General features: G+C 37.9%; 1 protein-coding gene across 2 annotated transcripts; it reads left to right on the forward strand.

The window, feature by feature from the left end:
• Positions 1–200: 200 nt before the first annotated feature.
• CNOT6 (CCR4-NOT transcription complex subunit 6) lies at positions 201–18,116 on the forward strand. 2 transcript variants are annotated; one of them, XM_009482492.2, is made up of 11 exons: positions 201–312; positions 2,894–3,080; positions 6,559–6,644; positions 7,640–7,744; positions 7,831–7,899; positions 9,361–9,518; positions 10,031–10,185; positions 11,153–11,307; positions 12,298–12,528; positions 13,262–13,464; positions 14,082–18,116. In XM_009482492.2, exons 1-11 carry the CDS (start codon positions 201–203, stop codon positions 14,292–14,294), a joined length of 1,674 nt encoding a protein of 557 aa, XP_009480767.1. In that variant the 3' UTR covers positions 14,295–18,116. The 2 variants fall into 2 exon arrangements, with proteins under 2 accessions (XP_009480767.1, XP_009480842.1); XM_009482567.2 differs by having other exon boundaries at positions 7,640–7,729.
• The last annotated feature ends 4,287 nt before the right edge of the window (positions 18,117–22,403 follow it).

A 22,403-nucleotide genomic window follows, 5' to 3' on the forward strand; every position in this document is an offset into this window, starting at 1 on the left:
GGAATCTGTGTTCTATTTTATGGCAGTCTTCACCACTCAGTGAAGTTTGTAAATGGACACAGGTTATCTTTATCAGAAGTTTTGAGAAGTATTTGGAGCGAACGTCCAATCTGAAATTTAACTGAAACGGAAATTACCTTTTAAAGAATTCTCAGTATATAATATCTTAATTAATTATTTGTCTTTTTGTCTCAACAGGAATGCCCAAGGAAAAGTACGATCCACCTGATCCACGGAGGATGTACACAATTATGTCCTCAGAGGAAGCAGCCAACGGAAAGAAATCACACTGGGCAGAGTTGGAAATAAGTGGTAAGAAACTGAGGAATGGTCCTGAGTTATGAACTTGTTGCAAGTTAAGAGTAGCCTATGTAGTATGGGCTTGGACAAGAAGTCTGGAGTGGAGTTACCTGCCTTGAAGTAAGCCAGCACACCAACGTAGCAGCTGCCAGCCTTTGGGGTGTCAAGGGGAGAGGTTGGGTTGGGGTAACGTAGAGAGCTGTAGGAGAGGTAAGCTGAGGCAGGTGCCGATTCGTAATGTGTAGGAAAGTTGGGAAGATGAGGATAGGCATGTGAGTTGTTTGTGTTTGAAGAAGATGGGGTTGGTGAGAGCATGGATTTGAGATCTGATTTGTCAAAGAGAAGAGGGTGAAGTTGGGGATGATGTATAGACATATGCTTTTGCTTTAAGTAATGTAACAACAATGTTGTATTAGTCCATGATAGTGTAGTTTCTATTGAAGCAGAAGTTTTCAGTCTAAAAGCAGTTGTAAATCTTTGCTCTGTTCTTGAGATTTAAAAAAAAAAAAAAAAAATCCTCCAAGAACTGTGCTAGCTTTGAGATACTGTTTCACTTTTGGATTTTTTCTTGAAAATAAGATAATGCTCAGAATTCATAAACGTGAACTCCAGCTCGTGTGGGACACCAGTCTCTCTTGATTTGTAGAATAAATTCTGCTTTTGCTACACAAAGTGTGTTTGCAAGGAAATTCAATCAAGTATTTTAAGAATTTAAAAAGTATTTTTGTGATGTTGTAAATTTAGGCTGAAATTTTGCTTAAATATGGAGGTCCTTCAGGAGACTGCAAAAATTGTCACGTGGCATTTCTAAATGACTGTCCAGTAGAGAAATTTATGGAAGGAGGAATACAAATTGAGTTATTTGAATTGTGGAGTCTTTCCATCCAGATCATTGAATCTGTGTCTTGCTTCAAGTGCCACATGCCTTAACATGTGAATAGCATTCTTTACTTGAAGGTTACAGATGCAGAAACCTAGTTAAATGCTGCTTCAGGAATTGGCATTATATATCAGCATTAGGCTTGGCTCTCCACTTGGACATCTGCTGCCTCTGTGTAAGGAAACGCATTAAGTGATGGCTCTTCCCTTTCATGCCTGGTAATCTCACTATAGACTGATTCCAGCCAAGAGAGGCGCAGGTAGTGAAGAGGATGGATCAGTGATGTTGATCAGAAATCCTTTCAGCTACAAGGGTTTCTTTGATCACAGTCACCTGTTTGCATTGGGGGGCGGAGGAAGAGGTGTTAGTTCAGTTTTAAAAATGCAAAGAACTATTGATTTGTGTTTAAAACCTTTCAAAAGATTTCTTAATGAGCATTACAGTAGCATGAATCCTTTCAGAACTGTATGCATTTCCCTTGCAAAACAAAATGTGACAATGTTTTTCTTTTATTACTATTCACAGTGTCTTTTTCTTGTGAAATAATTGGTCATCTAATACAGAAAGCCACAGATGTTTTAACTGCTCTCATTTAAATCACTGAGCTTTTTCACTGCAGGCTTTTTTATGCCACTCACTTTCTTACAGTTCACTGGAAATGATACCTGTATTAAACATTTTGTTATCAGGGACTGAGTTCCAGGTAGACATGTATCAGTGTAGCTTTCCCCAGGCACTAAATATGACTTCTTTTATTTTGAAGAAAATCATTTAAGGAAAGGAATTGCAATGTGTGTATTGGTATAATTGGTATAATATTAATCAGACCGTTCTTAATATTGGTGAGTCATGGTGGGGTTTTTAAAGGCTGTCACAAGTACCTTTTTGCCTTGGACAAGCTGGTGCTGGTACTCTTCTTCTAATGCTTTTGGTGCAGTGAGATGACTTCTGTAAATGAAAAAGGATCTGATCCTGGGGGGAAAAAAAAACTTGGAGAGAAGAAATTCTGATGATATCTCGCATTCTTCGCATGCGGCAATATAAAAATCTTGATTCTGTCACACAAATCTATGTTTCCACCCTTCAGTTTATACAAAAAATCATACCGTTTTTTTAAATATCTGGCAATACTTTATGTAGCTTTTAGTGCAATGCCAGATGGAAATCCATGTTCTCAACTAAGCATTTTAGTCACCCTAAATATAGTGCTTCTATCTGTTCTTGGCTGGATTAATGCCACAGAATATAGATTTTTGGTTTGAAAGATGTTGCTCAGAAATAAGAGGCAAACTGAAGAAGCTTCTTCCATCCCAAATACAAACTGTAATTGAAAAAAATCTGTTTCTTACACCTATGTTAATTATTGAATTCATGGTCAGTTAGTAAATATGTCTTGTTTTGTATGGAACTTGAGAAAGACAGGTATTTAAGCCTTACATATGGATTAGAGAAAAACAATCTAAGTATCCCTGGCAACACCTTACATTCTGTTATGCATTGCTTAGTTTTATTGATCTATAGAAGCAGCGATTAATGGAATTTTCATTGAATAAAATAAAGTAATAATAACAAAAACCACAACAAAACCCCAAACAAAACTCCCCCTCATCTTCCCCCCCCCCCCCCGCCCCATACATACTTGCAAAAGGTGTAATTATTGCTAAACGTATATATTTTATATATTCTATTTTCTTTTGTACCTTCCTTCCGCAGGGAAAGTGAGAAGCTTAAGTTCGTCATTGTGGACGCTGACCCATTTGACAGCTTTGCATCTCAGTGACAATTCCTTATCCCGTATTCCTTCAGACATTGCCAAGCTTCACAATCTGGTATATCTGGACCTGTCCTCTAATAAAATTCGCAGTTTACCAGCAGAGCTCGGAAACATGGTGTCACTCAGGTATGTAAATTTTAACAGGAGTTAAAATTGTTCTCTTCTTATCTTTGTAGCAACAGTTTACATTTCAGCATAATTTTTACATTCTAGTAAGTGAAAAGCATACATAAATTCCCCCTTCCTCGCTTCTTTGTAATTTCATTCCTGTGCAAACTGGGGAGGAGAAGAAAAATGTTCTAAACACACCTTCCTCCCCCACCTCCCCACCCCTCAATTTTGCAGTGCCAAGCTGTGCAAAGTTTGCATGGCATGATATCTCCTTTTGGAAGTGAAACGTGAATAGTGATGCCTATTCAGATTATGATTAAGGCTGCAGCATGTCATGTTGTAAAAACACTGTTATGTAAATATATAAATGATTTATGTAAGAGTAACTATTTACAGGCAGTGTTCTTTTGCCCTTGACCCAAAGGAAGAGCCTTATCATAGGTTTATTAGACATTCACCAGTAATTGCCTTCATTGCTTTTAATTTTGAAGACATTTATGGACAGCTTTCTCAAATCGAGAATCTCAACGCTGAGTCTAAAAGTAATGAGAATGTTATTAGAAGTAAAGAAGGAGACAATAGAGAAATGGACTGCCAGCACAGCTTTAATGAAACTGGAAGCAAAGCAAGTTTGCGCATAGAAATATCAGTCATTGCGTTTTCTTCTGCATTAGAAAAGTCCACGCTGTTGGGGAGGATTAAACTAGCTGATTAAATTGGTACTAAAAGCTCAAATTCCAAAGCAGTTAAAGTCTCAACCTTGGAGGCTGAGCAAAGCGGCATTGCTTTTTAGAGCATAATTGGCAGCTCTGTTTCGTAGTTGTTGTATAGTTGTTTTCAGCTGTGAAGCAGTCTGTTCTAAAGAAAGCTTTGCATTACTATTTCAATTAAAAGCAGTTGTTATTATTAACAGGGTTCTTCCCTCCTTTATCCCCTCCTCAGGTATTATGATCTAGCAATCCTAAATTGACTGGAGTATTCTCAAATTCGTCTTTGTACTTCATTAGCATCCTTTTATTTTCATCAGTCCTTTTCCTTTTAAAAACATTGCTGTATACATAATACTCGTGACATGGAGTTAGCTTAGCACTGTAGTTATCAGTAGTGTCAAAAGATATTATGCCTTCTTGCCAACACTTTTCCCAATTTATTCTGGCTGATTCTATGAAGCTTCAGCTCTTCCAAGCCCTAAGTCTCTTCCGAGTAGACAAGGCTAAATCTTGTGAATGTGAAATGTGTAGCTGAGGTCTAGGATCACACTAGTTTTCTATTTGTGACCTAAACATAACACTTGAATCCAGATCTCTAGACGTGAAAAGCTAGTGCATTAATCCACTGCGCTCTCTGTCCTCAGTAACTGCAGCTGATCCGTGATTTCTTTTCACTGGGGTGAAAGTGAAGAAAAACCTAGAAGTGCATCCTACACGATGGCACTCTGCAGGTCTCGGCTGTGCTGGAATTTCATGTTTCAGGCTGGCTCTTGCAGCAGACACTTCCCATAGCTTCTGGGAAGTCGTTCAAACTAACGGCAGTTCGACACTGGGCATTGCTGATATCCTGAGCCACAGGAATCATTTGTGCTCTCACACTTGAGAATTGATACCAGGTCTTCCAGCTCCCGCATCTAGAGCTCTGGGTTTGGTCTGTATGGCAAAGCTCTCCTAAGGCTCCTTGCATCTCCCTTTTTGCTGCAGGTTCGTGAAGAAAGAGGTGTCAGAGAGAGCAGTAAGATTTCTGATCTTTGCGGAAAGAGGAGAAAAAATAAACACTGTAAGATGTTATCTTGGAAAGCTCAGCTGTAAAACAGATTCTCTTGATATGCTTGAAAGAACTAGTGGGATTGCTATGATCCTCTTTGCTGTGTAGAGGGGGCGGGTTCTGCGGAGGCAAGGATCATTAGAGAAAAATTCAAGAGAGAAAGTGTAATGATACCTACTACTGTGCCATTCTTCCAGCTCGGTGCTTTTCCTCTAGAAGAATGTAGTACATCTTTTGTAATTCATACATAACTTTTTTTAGACTTCAGCAGTGCTTTGAAAAACTCTTAGAGGGAAAGTAGCTTCCTAGAGAATAAACTAGAAGCTTTGTAATGTCATATGGAATATCATCCCTAAAAATAATAGCCATTTACATCTCAAATGTCTATGGAAGTGCTGAGAACCAGTGGAGATGTTGTTGGTTTGGTTTGTTTTGTTTTTTTTTTAACCTCCCCCCATCCTCTTTTCTACCTGCCATGTAGAACTTATTTAGTTCGTTCATACTTAGAAACCCTAGAATGACACAGTGGGCTTCCGAGTTTCTCTCTAAAATATGTGCTTTTGTTTATGGGATTTTATATTGAAAAAACAAAACAGTTGGCTAGGTGTGTTACTGTCTGGGAATCAGTTGAGTAATGACTTGACATTTCTAGATAAATTTCTAGATATTTCTAGTGAAATAAAAAGAAAGTCCCCTCCCGTATCTACTTCCACTACTCCACACCCCCGAGTGTCTCTAAAACAAGCCACTTCGTTTTTACCAAGGTTTCTAAATACGCAGTGAAATGGAGAGAATTTCTCAGAAGTCTTTGTTAGGGAAGGACCAGGCAGAGTTTACTCTTGAAATGCAAGGCTAAAAGAAGAGTTGTGTCCCTTTGCTTCAACTGCTGTCTTGTAGAAATCTAGAAGAGCTAAGGTAACTCTTGGCATCCAGAGTTAGGTTTCCTTCCTTTTTTTCCCTTTTTTTCTTTTTCCCTTTTTTGTTGCCCCAAAATACTTTTCAAGTCTCTAGGCACCAAGTTGTAAATACTTTGAAGTAGCCACTTTATATTGAATATGGAGAGGAAAGTCTTCACTGCTTAGATGGGAATGCATTTAAGAAAGTGAAAAGCTTTTAAAAAGTCCCTATTCACTGCCCAGTTTGTTGGGATATCAGAATTCGGGACATGAGTTCTGTTCCTGTCTGCATATTGCTTTTGTAAGTTAAAAAGCATGTATTTTGCCTTAACACTGAAATTATGGGAAAAAAACTCAAACCAGCAGAAAATTACTATTGTAAATTACTATTACACGGTAATGTCATAGCTCTAATTGTACTGCCATGATCATAGATTTTTTGCTTATTTGTTTTCTGGGATATAATTTCCCTTTATTTGGCCTTTAATCATAGCCAAACTGTTTCATGGTCTGGTTTGTCAGAGCTGTTACTGCTTCATCACTTTGTAGTTATTAAAGTATTTAATTATTGTTAATGTTTACAAAATCTCTGACTTGTTAAGATGAACTCACCAAACAGCTACTTTCCTCTGTACTTCAGCATAATACGTATTTTGTCTATGTGTGTGTATTTGAGTACGGCAGGATTTCCCTAACTATTGCTGTTTAAGTCTTGGAGTTTTTCAGTATTGTGGTTTGCTGGTATATGGTTTCTCTTTTAGTTAAACTTCTTGTACTATACTGCTGAAGACAAATGTTGGTCTGTTTTCGGCCCTATATGATTCTTGCTCTGTCTACAGGGAACTACATTTAAATAACAACCTGTTACGAGTTTTACCTTTTGAGCTGGGAAAACTGTTCCAGTTACAGACTTTGGGTCTGAAAGGTATTACTACTTTTTCTTGGTATCCGTGCTTTGTTTAATGATATCGCTTCTGAGATGTAATGGCTGTAGACTGCTAGTTCATAAAGTGTTACTGAATAGCAATCCCAGATGTAGTTACTTACTCCACATTTATAATATTGTTATTTAGGGATTATTTTAAAAAAGGAAAAGAACAAGTTTGGCAAAGCACTCCACATATAAAGAGGTTTGCTTCTCTTTCTGCAGAGTGAGTGGAAGCTTTCTGTTGCTTGCATAGGGGTTGAATACAGTGCTGCTTTAACTAAGAAATAGTCTGCAGTTAACTGTAGGTGTTCAACTCCGACCAAAAAGGGAACATGCTTTGTACTGCTGTAGGGTACTGTACTGTTTATGCAAGCAGCAATTTAAACCTTTTTCCAACTTTTTTTTTTCTGAACTGTATGGATTCTAGCTGTAAAATTGCTGACCTCGGGGGAACTTGTATCACAAAATCAGGAGCACCGAGTGATGCAATACCTCTAAACACTATTAAGTCTCAGAAGTCTGGTTTTCTCCCCCTTAAACCTGGATAATTGCAGTGTGCATTGTCCGTGAAAACTTTTACAATCCGCTTATGCGTTTGGCAGATGGTAGACTCTCTACTGAGACATGACTGGCAAATAAACTGATGGTGGATGTTTCGCTCACGTCGAGCGAAGCGAGCAGAGGTGGCTCCTGTGTTTGGCCTCATCAGCTCTGCCTGCATGTTGTACCACGCCAGTTCTTCACTGCTGTCCCATCTGACAGCCGCCCCTGGGGTGGTCAGTCGGAAGGCGGACGCAGGGGGGAATGTGGTTGGCTTCACTGGAGCTATTCGCACATCTAGTGTTTGGTGGGACTGAAGACCTGAGACTTGAAACCTCTGAGTAGTTCGTAGTAGATGCAGTATCTTTTCTCAGAGGTGCCAGCTTTCAACACTGATACATAAGTCCATAATGGTTTTATTTTATTCAGTATTTCTGTAAATGTGTTTGCAGGAAATCCACTTACACAGGATATTCTGAACCTTTATCAGGAACCAGATGGGACGCGAAGGCTACTGAACTATTTGCTTGATAATTTGGCAGGTACTGCAAAAAGAAGTAAGTGATCATTCTTAAAACATTTCTTTCTGCTGTGTAAAATAAATGGGATTATCACTTGTTGTATTTCTAAAATGTTCCCATAGTTTCAACAGAACAACCACCTCCAAGATCTTGGATCATGTTGCAAGAACCAGACCGTACTAGACCAACAGGTACTGTAACACTTCTCCTTTTCCCAACACCACCCCACCCCACCCCCCCCCCCAGTTATGAAAGCTGTGGATCTTTACTATCTGTTTAAAATTTTTTGGTGCTTAAATTAACCGATCATCTGTGCAGTGCTGGCCAGCCAGCTGAAGTAGTTCTATCTCAATTGGAACACATGTTCCAGATTTGCCCATCTTTTACTATAAAGTAATTTCTTTTTAATTAACATCTTCCTCACAGGAATTGAAACTGTTGTCCAAAATTGGTTAAATAGTTGAATTATTACAGGCTTAATACAACATTTGCTGAAGAATAATAAAATGGAAGAACATGAGCACGATTTCTCAAAAATGTAGAATTTTTTTCTTTTAAGTAACCAATGTATCATCTTTGAGCACTTTTCTTGCTGTTGGGATTCAAGTCATTACTAATTTTTTTCTGCATGAATTGTCTAAAATATAGCCTTTTCTGTTTACCTGTGCACCAAAAATCTTAGTGTATTTCTCAATTATTGTGGTGTCCTCTCTTTCAGGACTGATGGACATTACTTTCCCCTATTTTATTAAGGCAGTTGCTTCAAAGATCATTATGTTAATGCAGCTTGTCTTTTGCTGTCCCCTATTTATTTTCCGAATGCTGGGCTTTGACCCCCAATCAGCCCGAGATTGTTGCCTCAATTTGCTGATCTTCAAACAGCTCTCTTGGGGGTTTTTTTCCTGAGTTGTACTCCACATTTGAGAGGAGCCCCCAATAAGCTTCCAAGTATCTCATTATTGTACTGCAAATTCCTTAGTGCTTTTTAAAAACAAACAAAAAACCCCTACAAAACAAAACCAGAAATCCATGCTGCTGGATTACCTGCCATGTTGCCCCAAACTGTCTCACTATCACTCCTGTTCCAAATGAATACAGAGAGCAGATGTTTCTTGTCTTTACACTGGAATTGTAAGCTTTTTGAGGTGGAAACATTTGGGGTTTTATTTTGCCTATACTTTTTCATTGTGCAAAGGGATCCTTACCCTGCCTATGGATCTGTTACAGTTTGTGATGGTAATAATTAAGGTAGATTTTAAATAATCTATTTGAAGATTGCAAATCTTTGTATAGCTAGCAAATGTAAGTGTTCAAATACACTAACCTTGTTTTAGGCTTGTCACAGTAGAGCACCACTTAGCATAAAGTACATTTGTCTGCTATTTACTGCATTAACCATAGAAAGAGGGGGTTTGGGTTTTGTTTTCTAGTAAATGCTAGAAGACAGCTGCCATAAGTCCAAACTTAATTTATCTTCTTAGACGGACTGACAATTTTTTTTTACTATAGATAGATGTGCTGTGTTTTGGTTGAAGCAAGTGAAGCATGAATTGATAAATTTGCCCAAGACAGAAGCGAAGAACATAATTGTATATACGTATTTGTTTTATTGTTAAATATATCGGTGTGTAAGTAAAATTATTGTTCTGCAGCCTTGTTTTCTGTCATGTGTTACAACGTACTCTGTGATAAATATGCTACCCGGCAGCTCTATGGCTATTGTCCTTCTTGGGCATTGAACTGGGAATACAGAAAAAAAGCCATTATGCAGGAAATCCTGAGCTGCAATGCTGACATCATAAGTCTTCAGGTAAAAGATATACTATTATTTCTTTTCCTTTTCTAGTCCCGTGTGCTGGTTTCTCTATATTAAATGTATTTACAGTAAACGGTCTGTTTTCAAAACTGTCTGAAAACAAAAGAAAAAAAAGAAGTGGTGTTTAGAACATTATTTGTTGCTTGACATCAAAAGAATGCTTTTCAGCCCACGCAGTTGGAATGTGAACCAGCAGCTGCTGATCAAAGAAATGTACGTGGGGGTGTCTTTGTGCCTGCGTGTGTATGTGGGGCCATAATTGACACATTTTGAAATAAAAGGCTTGAGATAATCATAACTCTGGGGATTATAGAAATTCATTTATATTTTCTTAAAATAGGGATATTGCTCTCAAATTTGCATTCTCTGATGTACTTAATTCTTAGAATTTTTTTCCCTTAAATCTAATTTGAAAGTGATTTACACTTCTGAAGAGTCTAAATAATATCAGTCTTCTGTATTTTGATAATAATACATTCATGCTGTGCTGTTTTATAACTTTATAGGAGGTTGAAACGGAACAGTACTACAGTTTTTTCCTGGTAGAATTGAAAGAACGTGGCTACAATGGATTCTTCAGTCCAAAATCTAGAGCTAGGACAATGTCAGAACAGGAAAGAAAACATGTTGATGGTTGTGCAATATTTTTCAAAACAGAAAAGTAAGTGATGTGTTTTGCAAAGCCTTCTGTTGTGTCTTGCTCTCTTTCACATAATTTCTCAGGTCAGTCTCGAGCTCGAACAGTTTGGTATTAGTCGCCCTCTTTGTAGCCGTTCAGTGTTTCTTAGAGAGCATTCCTATCATTAGAAAGAGTGGTCCGTACAAGATAAATCATTCTGTGCGTAACTAGCAATAGAAAATTTTACCCTGAAGTCTTGTTTAAGTTGAAATTTCATTCTGTTAGAGCAATGCAGGTTAGGAGTTCACTAAATTATACTTCAATTGTTGAGTGTGTGTGCCCAACCATTAGTTGTTAATAATGAAAAATGAAGGAAATGTCTTATTTTCTTGCTTTTTTGAGTAAAGGAATTGATAATCCCCAAAATTGCTGAAATAAGACCTCAGGTGGCATTGACTTTTTGATACATTAGCCTTCTGGTAAAGCAAAAGACAAGGCACTTAATAGCACTGTTCGCTTCTGGAAAAAAGCCATTATTTAAGAGCTGCAGCACTTACTGATTGTGTCATATTGTACAACTGTTTGGATATGAGGGTAATAATTTCCCTTCCTCTTCCTGCTTCCATTCCTTTGTGTCCACAAGTAAAGGTAGATGCCAGGTTTGATACCATTTGCCTTGGGAAAACTTTAGTTTCTCTCTATTAAACCTGCATCTTGGAACTAGAAACTGGTACAGAATTAGAAACAAACACTCCTTTTCTATAGCGTGTGTTTCTCCCTCTCCTCTTCCCCCTTCTCTTTTTAACTGAAACTAAGTTAGTATAAAATATCTAAAAATTGCTAGGAAAATTATCCTTTGAGTTCAGCTTAGGATTTTATGAAATTATGTGATTGGCTGAGATTTTCACATCATGAATGTGTTTGAGCTTTAATTAAAAGGAGAGTTAGCTATAACATTTACTTTTGTATCTGGCTGCTGAAAAAAACATATATAATGTTTCTCTTTCAGATTTACTTTGGTTCAAAAACATACTGTTGAGTTCAATCAACTAGCTATGGCAAACTCGGAAGGTTCGGAAGCTATGCTGAACAGAGTTATGACAAAAGATAACATTGGAGTTGCTGTATTATTAGAACTGCGAAAGGAATTGATAGAAATGTCATGTAAGTCCTATTTAGTTTAATTTTGTAATAGATTGTATTTTGTAAGTGGAAAAAATTGACTTTTGTTATAGTAAACCAGAGAAACTAGGTTCTACAGATGAGTATAACTTTACACATTGTATGCTCAGACAAATTCATTTCCAAAGAAGATTTGGGGAAAAGTCATGTTGCTTAAATGATGGTTTGGGGTTTTTTCCCTGCTTATACCTTTTTGCTTAAAAAATACAAAAACTTGAGTTTGAGTGGTGTGTGGGTTTGGTTTTTTTTTTCTTGGAGTTATGGACAGGTATCAAAGAGTTAGTTGGTGTTAGTCGCGTGTTTCTGGGTTGTGTATCTGCATCATTTTAGCTTGTTATTTTCTTCACTGTCATGCTTACACAACCTGCTTGTTCTGCCCTGTCATTCTTAATTTAGGAAATGTAAATTGGCTTTATAAGTATCACAGTGGGTACCTACTCAACCTGTGTTATGTTTATTCAAATGATATTTTTATTAATTCAGATTCTAACAAACAAGCCTTTTAAGAAGCACTTCTAGCAAGAGGGGTAACTTACAAAGTGGATAACTTAAAATTCAGAGCTCATTGCCCAAGAAGATAGGAGCAATGCGTGTTTACCATCACAACCTGAGGAAAACTGTTCTAATTTTTTAGAGCTACACTATTTGCCTGTCGTTAGGATTATCTGTTATTTATGGTAATTCACAGTATTCTTAAATATGTAAGCGTTACCTGGAATAGGATAAGGTCTGTCTGTTAATGGTCTTGAATGTGAAACACAATTATTCCTAATGCTTTATATCAACTAAAACACTTAGTAGATGTAAGAGGAGTTGTATGACCCTTTTAAACTAAATAGTATATTAACCCTCTTCAAGTTATACTGGTATTTTATTCTATTTTTTCCTCCCCTCAACCATCTTGTTTAAAATTCAATCACACTGTTTTTTGTTGCTGACCATGTAAGGTAAATAATTGATTTTAAATTTTAGCTGGAAAGCCACATCTTGGGATGGAAAAGCAGCTAGTTCTTGTAGCTAATGCACATATGCATTGGGACCCAGATTATTCTGATGTGAAGCTGGTTCAGACTATGATGTTCCTGTCCGAGGTAAAGAACATTATTGATAAAGCTTCTCGTAGTCTCAAACCTGGTGTTTCGGGAGAACTTGGAACCATTCCACTTGTACTGTGTGCAGATCTCAATTCTCTACCAGACTCTGGTAAGAGTTCTTTTTTTTTTTTTTTTTTTTGACTGTTTCAAGTATGTAACAATTTAAGGTCTCACTTTTTTAAAGCAGTTTTCAACTTACCGAATATTTTGTTTGGTAACATAAGCTCTAAAGGTACTAAGAAAATAGAAGGAAGAGAGAAAAGATAGAACTGCTTCTTCTGTGAGTGACCTTATTGCCTATGCAGTGTTATAGCTATATCTGGTCTTTCAGAAGCATTTCCATTAGTATCTTACAATACAGGCATGGAAAGGAAGAAAATATCTTTCAAAAATAACTTGGCGGTTTGGCTTTGCAGTCTCTTTAAAGTTAACTTTATCTGAAGTAGTGTTACAAAGTTGTTTTTTTTGCAACATTTTAGCTGAAGAACAATGAAAGCCAAGACTTGAGCATAGAGATGAGGAGAGGAGGAAGCTGCCTACCTAGCACCTACAGAATATTACTTGCACTTTTTTTTTTTCATCTTGACACCTCCCCCCCCCCCCCCCCCCCTCCCAAGTCAGTCTGTTCCTAATTAACCTTCTAGTTTTTTCTACTCAAAGCATGTGTCTCTTTGGTTTAGGTGACATCTGCTCTTGACATATTTTATAAGAACTACTGCTGACTGTATTGTATTAAGGTTTTGCTTTTATAATGCGTAAGGTATGACTTAAAGTAATCTACACATGCTTATTTGCTGAATGCTTGTTAATACCTTCTTGTGTGTATGTGTCTCTCCTAATAGGTGTTGTTGAGTACTTGAGCACTGGTGGAGTGGAAACAAACCACAAAGATTTTAAGGAACTGAGATACAATGAAAGTCTTACTAACTTCAGCTGTAATGGGAAAAATGGAACAACAAATGGAAGAATTACACATGGTTTCAAGTTGAAGAGTGCCTATGAGAACGGTCTAATGCCTTACACAAATTACACATTTGATTTCAAGGTAAGGGCTAGGCTGATATTTTGGAAAAGTTTTCCATTTTGAAGTTTAACTGATGTGATTTGCTGTATGAAATTGTTTAACAAAGAAGTTAGCGAACTAGAGCGCCCAACACTTCGGTCTCCTAGAAACTGAATTTTCCTTTTTCTTGTTAGTAACTTGTAATAGATTTACAGGAGTTTGGGTGCTGTTAACCTTCCCTGTAAATAGGAAGATTCTGTATTTCAATACTCCAAGCTAAATGAAATAGTACAACAGGGGCACTTAAGCTGTCAGCTGCAAGGAAGAATGCATGTTGCTACTGGAAAACTCTTAGTGCTCCGTTGCCCAGGGGAAGCAAAGATGGCTCTCTTCCTCCCCATAGGAATGTGATTTGAAGCTTTGTAGGAGGTTGGAAAGTACAACCCACAGAAGCAGAGCAGATACTTCTTTTGTTTTCCTAATCTATATTGAGCAACCCATGGGTTATAGGAAGCAGAAGCCTCCTAAGTCGGTGATGTGCTGTGGAGAAGGAATAGCATTTCAGTTACTTGTAATACTGAGCTCCCCTTTTGTTTGGAACAATACCTTGAGTCAAGAATATGTACTAATAATCGATTGTATTTCTTGTCTTGTTTTAGGGTATTATTGACTACATCTTCTACTCTAAACCTCAGCTAAACATACTTGGCATTCTTGGACCTTTGGATCATCATTGGTTAATAGAGAACAATATAAGTGGTTGTCCACATCCACTCATCCCTTCTGACCACTTCTCACTTTTTGCACAACTGGAGCTTTTGCTGCCTTTCCTGCCTCCTGTAAATGGAATCCATCTCCCTGGCAGGAGGTAGTCAAGTACATTTTAGAGGGCAACCTCAATCTTAACTTGTACAATTGTAAAATCTGAATATAGAGGAGTGAGGTATGGCCAACAGGGATTTTTTTTCTTAATAATCTTAATCTTAAATCTAATTATTTGCTAAAGACATAGTAAAAGCCAGGTGCTATCAACAGACACAATTCTGAGCCCAATATACTTTGTATACTGTTAGACAGTGATTGGTGCATTTGCACCTTTCTTTAATACGTTACAATTAACCTTCCTGTTTCTTTTATCCAACGTGACATTTTCATGCCTTGAAATAGGGAATTGTTATACAGTATATTCTCTTTGCACAGTTATCTGTAGCACTACTTTTTGAGGCCAGTAGGAACATCCACAGAACATTCTTCCATACTTCACTCCCTCCTTTTTCAGAATTGTTTGTAAAATATAGAATTTGAATTTAGCCTTTATTGATTGTATATGAACAACAGAAAACCTGATTTATGAGATTTTGTACTTTAAAAAAAGAAAAATCAGATTTGGAAAATGATTGTATTGTAAACTAAGGCTAAATTTTTATCTGTTTTCATGTGTTATAAAGGCCAGCTTGTAAAAGAGGTTGTCACAGGTTTTCTCTGCTAATGATTTGCACTGTTAGGGTTTCGTTAGCCCTTTTGTACTACTTTTTATGTTCAATTGAGAACGTTGCTTTTAAAATCCAAACCTGTAAAATCTTAATATCTTACAGAGATAACTAAATACATTCTGTCTATTTCTGATTTAAAAAAAAAAAGAGAGAAAAGCATAGAGTTCTCACAGAACAGATAAGCTAAGCAGTGAATATAAGTAGACCTGTATGGATTGAAAGTTTTTGCTGATGTGTATACACTCAGATACTTTTCTCATCTCTAACTTTTGAAGTGAAATTTAGGGATACTTGTGTACAGCTTCTTCATTTCTGTTTTAAATACTTGTCCTATCTCCACTGTGCCTGCTTAAATTTGTTCTCAACTAGCACTGCCTGTGCATGCAGAGAGATCCTGTGCATCCTCTTTTATTTTTTTAAATAATGTTAACACTTGTGAAAATTTTATGAAGATACTTTTGTATAAGCTGTGGCATCTTTTTTCCTTTGTGAAGCATTGAATATCACACTTTTTGAACATGTTCAGGTTATGGGTACACAGTTTCTAGCTTCTAATACCCATGCACTGCTTCTTTCAGTGTCATTGCACAGTGCCGTTTTTCCCACTAAGAATTACTCTCATGTGAATTCTCTTTCGTTTAAGTGTGTTCCTCAGTTTCAGAAAGTATAATTCCTTGAAGAAAAAACCCCAACCCTACATTACCTATTGTTGAAGCAGTGTAAGATAAACGCATTTTCAATACAGGTCCCAAAGACAATTCTTCAGATCATTTTTTTTTTTTTTTAAGTGACCAAGTCTTATTTTAAAGTGTCAAGCAAGACTAAAGTTATAGTGTACCCTCAGTGCCATTTGTGTCATGAAGCCAAGTATATAACAGCTTACAAATTTAACTTGTCTATTTGTATCCTAAAAGGGAGAATTTATCAATTTATCATCTCCTTAAACTAATACAACTTGAATAATCAATGTTTAAAAAAAAAATTTTAAAAAAGGAGATAGAGAGCTTGGTCTTAAACAGCTTTTGTTTCAGCTGCGGGCAGGGAAGCAAAAGGACACTGAGCATTAAGAGAAAACTTTCTAAATATTGTGAATTTTTATATATAAGAGAGTGGATTGGTAATAATGATTCAAAATTTTATTGAAAAGTAGTCAGCACATAAGTGTGCTCAAACCGTTCTGTTTTAAGCTGAAAGTAAAAACTACAAACAGTTCGGATATGTAAAATGTACCTTTTAAAATTTCAATAGGAGAAATTTGGATCTTGAATCCTTGTCTGGGACCTGATCTCTTGGGGTTATTTTGTTTTGGTTTTAGTTGTGAAAACACCAAACATGTCCAGTTTATAATCAGTACATTGAAATGCTGGTAGTATTGCTGTAGTAGATTTAATGCGTAGTGTTATTTTTTTTCTGTTTGTTTTTTTGGGTTTTTTTGTAAAGTGTGAATAAAAGGTGTTTTACTCATGTTTCCTTAATGATGTCTTGGTAATGTACATCATGACAATTTCTAGTGATGATGAGCCAATTTAGCTTGTCAAACTGAGCAAACTATTTTTCTTTTCTGATTATCTGGATTGTGTAATGAGTCCAGAAAGCTTTACAGAAGGGGAAGGGAAGCACTTACTCATTTTGTATTTCTTTGAGGGGGGATAATTTACTTTAATAGATGCTGGAGCTTGAGTGCACTTGTTAGATTCTAAAGGTTTGAGCTTTATCCAATATGTGTTCTCCTGTATTGCTTAGTCTTAAAAAACATTTGAATTTATGACAGCATGTTAAAATACGGCCCCTTGTGCTTTTGGAGACACAACTGTTACTGCTTAGTCACCTTACAGTCTAAGGGTCCATTGAAATAACTGTTTCCTCCAGCTTTTATACTAATCCATCAGGTCCCAATCGAAAACCCACTGAAGACCTTGAAGACACTCCTTTGACTTCACTGGGTTTTAACTGGACTGCAGCTGTGACTCGGGGGCTGAAGGAAGGAGAAATACTTTGAATATAGGGAAAGGCCAGATGGTACCAAAACAGAACTGAGAGAAACTTTGTCAAACAATCTTTCGAAGAAAATATATTCGTGTGTCAAACAAATCTAACTCAAAAGGCTCAATTTCCAGCTATAACATAGAATAAGGCAATAAACCGTGTCTTCACAAAATCAGAATGTTTGCTTCACAGTTTTTAACATAAAAATGGTTATTTGCAATACTTTTATTCAAGGTGGTTTTGGGTGTTGCCATAACGTACCTTCAGTGTTCTTGTTGTAAAAGCACATATAGCAAAAGTCACAGAACATCCTTGGGGTTGAAAGGATTTATTTAGGTTAGACCAGGCTTTTTTCCACTTCCAGTACAGTCAGCCATATCTTGTCTAGTTTCATTTACATTTACCAAGAATTCTGGGTGTCAAAGTGTAAATTGAAATACACCTTTAACTGAAAGAATTGATTAGAGTACAAGACTAATACCACAAGTTACTGCTTTTAACATAACACAAGTAGGGGGGAAAAGAGCATATAAGTTGGTGTGTGTTGTAATTATTTTGTCCTTTTAACAGCTCTAAAAAGAAAAAAAAAAAGGTAAATTTGGCTAGCATTTGACAAAACTGACTTTAAAATATTGTATCTATGCATCTTTGATGTGACTTCAGCAAATCTCTCAAGCTTTTTTTTTTGGAGCAGACTTAGAAAATAGCTTATGGTTTGCTTTTTCAACCACACAAAACCTGTATGAAAGACAAAGTAATTACACCACCATTGGGGGGAAAAAAAAAAACCTAATTACACTGTAAAACTTAAAAATTCAGTTAACCGCTTAAGTAGCAAGCCTTTTTCATCCAGCCAGACACAGTATTTTTTAGTATGTTAACTGCTATTCTTTTCTTTTGGTTGCATAAATTTGTAATACTTAAGTGTCTTGGTATGTTTAAGTAGTGTCTAAAATAGAATATCTTAGTCTTTATTCACAGTACTTCTGTATAATGTGTAATGCACTGGACTAACTCTTGTTTACCATTCATGTAACAAAAACCAGCACATTATCTGCACTAAGCTCAAAGAATGTTGCATTTGTCTATAGGCAGCTCTTCAATAAGATAAATGGGAAACTGAATATGGTCTGATGGTAAACAAGGGCTTTTACTGTTCTCTTCAGTGGAACTTTCTTCTTGGTCAAATTTTAACTAGGTAGTATTATATTTATATACAGGGTCTTCTTTTTCTTTACCAATGTATTTTCCTACTCATAGCTGACCAATAAATCCAATATCTGTTTCAAACCTTCTTGAAGTCTAATTCATATTTTAACTTAATTCCTAAAGCTTTTCCTGAAGAGTTGCACATACAGCCAGAGTGAGTGAAGCGTGTTAAGGGTAAAATGGAAGCATGTAAGAAACTTCATAATCCTGGAAAGACTTTCCTGTACTTTCTGTAACTTTCTAGAACTGCAGACCGGAAAGCTACTTGGGTTTGGATTGCGAAGTGAAGACCTGGTTAGTAATGCCTCCAGAGTTTGTGGAAAACCTGTGTCCAAACCTACTCAGATCTCAACCCCATGTCTTCCTACCTGGCCATCTTCTGACCTCCCCAAGTTGGTCACTGAGGTCAGTTGTGCAGTGTAGGGTCCACAGGTTCTCTCTGTGTCCAGTAGACCCCTCTCCTTCCTTCCTCTTCCCACCCGAAAAAGCCCAAAGTAGGCTTAGAGTCTGGCAGTGGGAAGGGATTCAAAGATGCCATTAATTTATCGTAGAAAGGGAACAAAGTGAAGATTTCTTGCATCTTTTTTTTTTTTTTTCCCCTTCAGAAATGAGATTCAGCTAACTCTTATACTTAGTTCATTTTAATACCACCTTCTTTCTTGGGGGGGTTCTGTATCAGAGTGTACGCGTAACAATGCAGAGTCTTATGTTTTGTATGATGTTCCCCGCACTAGCAGCAGAAAACAAAACGTTTGAGCACTCTTGCTGTGTAAAAGCACTGAAGCACACAAGACATCGCACTGGCACCCCTGCCTCTCTTCAGAACTCACGTTTAGTATGTTGGCACTGCTTTACTTTGAAATAAATGGTCTAGTTCACTGCTTCCATGAATACAAGCCCCAGAGCGTTCAGCTTGCTTGTAGTTTTAAAATTTGCTGTCTTGAAGCAGCTGTAAGGCCCCAACAGAGTGATGAGTCCATTCCAGACTTCAGCAATGATTTCTTTTTGGTTCTGTCTCACGGGTGAGCTGTTAATTCCCACCATCACATTTGCAGTCTTGCCACTAGATGGTGCGGGTAACACAGGCTTCATGTGCACAGAGAGAGCAAACATAATTTGAGAGTGCCATCCAGAAAGCAGGGCGTGTAGAATTATTCTTAAGAGTATTTGTGGGAATTCAGGCCCAGGAAGGAACCTTTTCCAGTGGCAGCAGTTGGTTAGGTAACATCCATGCCAATTAAATAATTAGGTTTATAGATCCAACTATCATGATTGGAATGAAAATTACCTACTTGGTCCTCAATCGTAAAATCATTCTAGGGCCTTTGCTTGCTGCATTTCATCTACCTAATGTTGTGTTTTGAGTACAGTTGTTACATGGTTCCAAATTGGAGTTTTTAAGCTCTTAAATAATGTCTGCTAACCAGGCATGTAAGTATTGCGATATCTATCTGTAGGGAAACTGTGCCAAAATTAATGGAGAGCCTGGTGTCTTGTCCAGAGAGAGTATATGGAAAACAGCATCTCTCGCTCAAAGACGAAGATGTGAGTTGAGCTTGTGTCCTGTGGTCCTAAGCCAGGTAGGATAAAATTTGTTTTTCTACAACTTGCAGTAAAATAACTACAGCTATTTTAATATAATTGAATACAAAATCACTGGCCAGACTCCTAGTTACTGTTCCTTCATACCCCACCTCCACTGGCTCTTCAGTGATAGCACAAAGTTGGGTTTGTGCCTTATGGGGTGGGAGGGTCCCAAACTGATTCAGGTGACTGCGTGGCATTTCTTTTCTACTGACATGGGTAGAGCAGAGGAGCCTTGAAACATCTGGAATTGAGTCTGGAGAGAGAGAGGGACGGAGGAGAAACTGAGAAGAAGGTAAGTGGAAAGGGCAAGAATATGCAAGGTACATGGGGTGACCTTTTGGGAGAAGCCGTACTTCATTAAAGGTGAGTGTTCTGGTTACTTTCTTGCTTTTCATCTTCCCCTCCTAACCCAGAGGCACTAATTGTTCGCTCTCTAAATGTTCACTTACTCTGTTTGCATGGAAAGCAGTAAAGCTAATTAAGCTATAGGGACCTTTGGTGCATTTGAATATTTTCTTATTCCAAAATAAGCCTGGTATTCTCACAGGTTATCAATTTTTAAAAGATAGGAAGGTATGTTCTGGTTGAACCTTTCCAGTGTGTTAGTGGGCGGTATTCATTCCTTTTAAAAATGCTAAATGCTTATTGTAAAAAATAAACATTACAGAAAATAAAACCATATATATGCTCCTGCTCGGTTTTAATGACCATAAAGGTTTAAGCTTCAGCTAATTGTTCATAGCACACTTTTTTTTTTCCTAGTTAATTAGTTTAGTTTTTCTAGGGTTTTTTTTCTTTTTTTTTTCTAGTTTGTTCTAGTTCAAGGCACAGACTGCTTCCTTCCTATATTCCCTATAATAGGGAATTAACGGCAGTTTCTCCGCTGTGGCTAATGGTATTGATAGCGCTTCAGAGGCTGGATTTATTCATTTTATTTCCCTTCTTCCTTTTCAAAACACAGCATACCAGTTAATAGTCTGCTTTTTGGCCAAGAGGTCTAAGACCTGTTTTACCTGAAGACCTGAACTATGCTATGTGCTGGTTTTGCTGACCCTGGCAGCAAGACACCACCAAGACACAGACTAGATGGGGGAAAACCTACAGATGCACAAGGATTTCTTTTCACTATCTCCTCCCCTCCCACCTCTCCCAGATAAAGCAGCGGGAGAGGAGAGTGTCAGGAATTGCGTGCAAGTTGCTCTCATCCTTCCTGACGCTGTGTCTGGCGCTGGGGTATCCCCCAGGACAGGGCTGTTGCTTCTGACACATCAGTCGTTTGACGAGGCTACACCTTTTTTTCTTGTTCAGGTTGTTCCCTGCAGTTTTCCGGGCTCTGCGGGGATGTGACCAGGCTGCAGTGGCACGCGAGTGCTTCACGGTCGGCGTGGTTGGGTGGCGTTGGCATGCTGCAAACCCGGTTCTTGTTAGTCGGACTCACGGACTCACACAGGTCATGGGGCATACGCTGCCATCCATGGAAGAGCCACTGCTGAAATCTCAGAAACACGAATTACAGGTTGCCATGCAAAGGAAGCGAACGGAGATATTTAATATCTGTCTCGGTTCACACCTCTGAAGATCGAGCTTCCTTTGTGCCGGTGTGGTCGTTAGTTTTCCAGTGAATTATAGCAACTATTGTCAGTGAGAAGTCTAGGGGCATTGCCCAGTGAGAGAGGAGCAAGCCAAGCATGCTTATCCTTCAAACTGCATTTTGATTTTCAGTTTCTCAGTTCATGAGTATTTTCATTCCCCTTGCGGTGTTTTAAGACAGTGTGTAGAACAGCTGAAGGTTTACACTTCCTTAGCTGCTGAGAGGTACTGCCTTTGTCTTAGCGTGGGCTATTTCTGCAAATGCTTGCATGTATTAAACTAGAAGTATTTCTGGTGTAAGTTTAGATAATAGACTACAGGAAGGGCTGGGATTACTCTGGGTAATGTTTTCTCCCTTTGGTGGAATCCTTCATCCAGAGACCAGGGAGGGAGGAGGGAGATGAACAAAAGGCAGAAATTTGGGTCTTGGCCCAAGACTGCCAACAGGATATTTTCCATTAACTCCACTAGGCTTTCAGTGGGAAAACAGGTATTCCAGGCATACAAAAGATAAAGTTACCCCATGTGCATGTAGAACAGACTGTCTTCCCTGAGATCTGTCCTAACCCACCGAAACATCGCAGGCGGGGAGGGCGAGTGTCTGACCTGCAGCACCAAACACAGGAATTCTCATTCCACTGAACTGGGTTTACCTTTTTTGCGGGGCCCAGTCCTGAGCCTTTGGTATGGCTGTACAATTTCATTAAGCTTTCACATTTGACAGTGTGAAAACTGCAGTTTCATGTAGTTACATCATCTTCAGTAGACAGCCAGCCTTGTTACATGTCTTTGTGCATTACTCATGTCCTATAGGACATGTTACATTACTCATGTAATGAGCATTTGTTACGTTACTCATGTCCTATAGGAACTACTGAGATGAATAAAGAGAAAGAACCCACCCAACACTGCAGCACGTGCTCCTCTTTTACCACTGCAATTCTGTGCTGGCTATGAAAAAAATCTGTTTCTACATAATTATTTTTTCTTATAGGTTTGGCTGATCTTGCAAATCCTGCTTCTTCCCCTAAGTAAGAATTATTCCTACGCTACAGAATGCAAAGTAATCAAAAAGCCACTAACTTGCTGAAGGTCCTGTGTGTCCGGACTGCGGAG

The sequence above is a fragment of the Pelecanus crispus genome, chromosome 8 (assembly GCF_030463565.1).
Source record: "Pelecanus crispus isolate bPelCri1 chromosome 8, bPelCri1.pri, whole genome shotgun sequence".
In the NCBI taxonomy this organism is placed as follows: Eukaryota; Metazoa; Chordata; class Aves; order Pelecaniformes; family Pelecanidae; genus Pelecanus; species Pelecanus crispus.

Coding starts and splice junctions, on each gene's coding strand:
- CNOT6 (XM_009482492.2), top strand. CDS start 201: ATGCCCAAGGAAAAGTACGATCCACCTGATCCACGGAGGATGTACACA. Junction 9,519..10,030: donor CTGACATCATAAGTCTTCAG/GTAAAAGATATA, acceptor ATAACTTTATAG/GAGGTTGAAACGGAACAGTA. Junction 13,465..14,081: donor ATTACACATTTGATTTCAAG/GTAAGGGCTAGG, acceptor GTCTTGTTTTAG/GGTATTATTGACTACATCTT.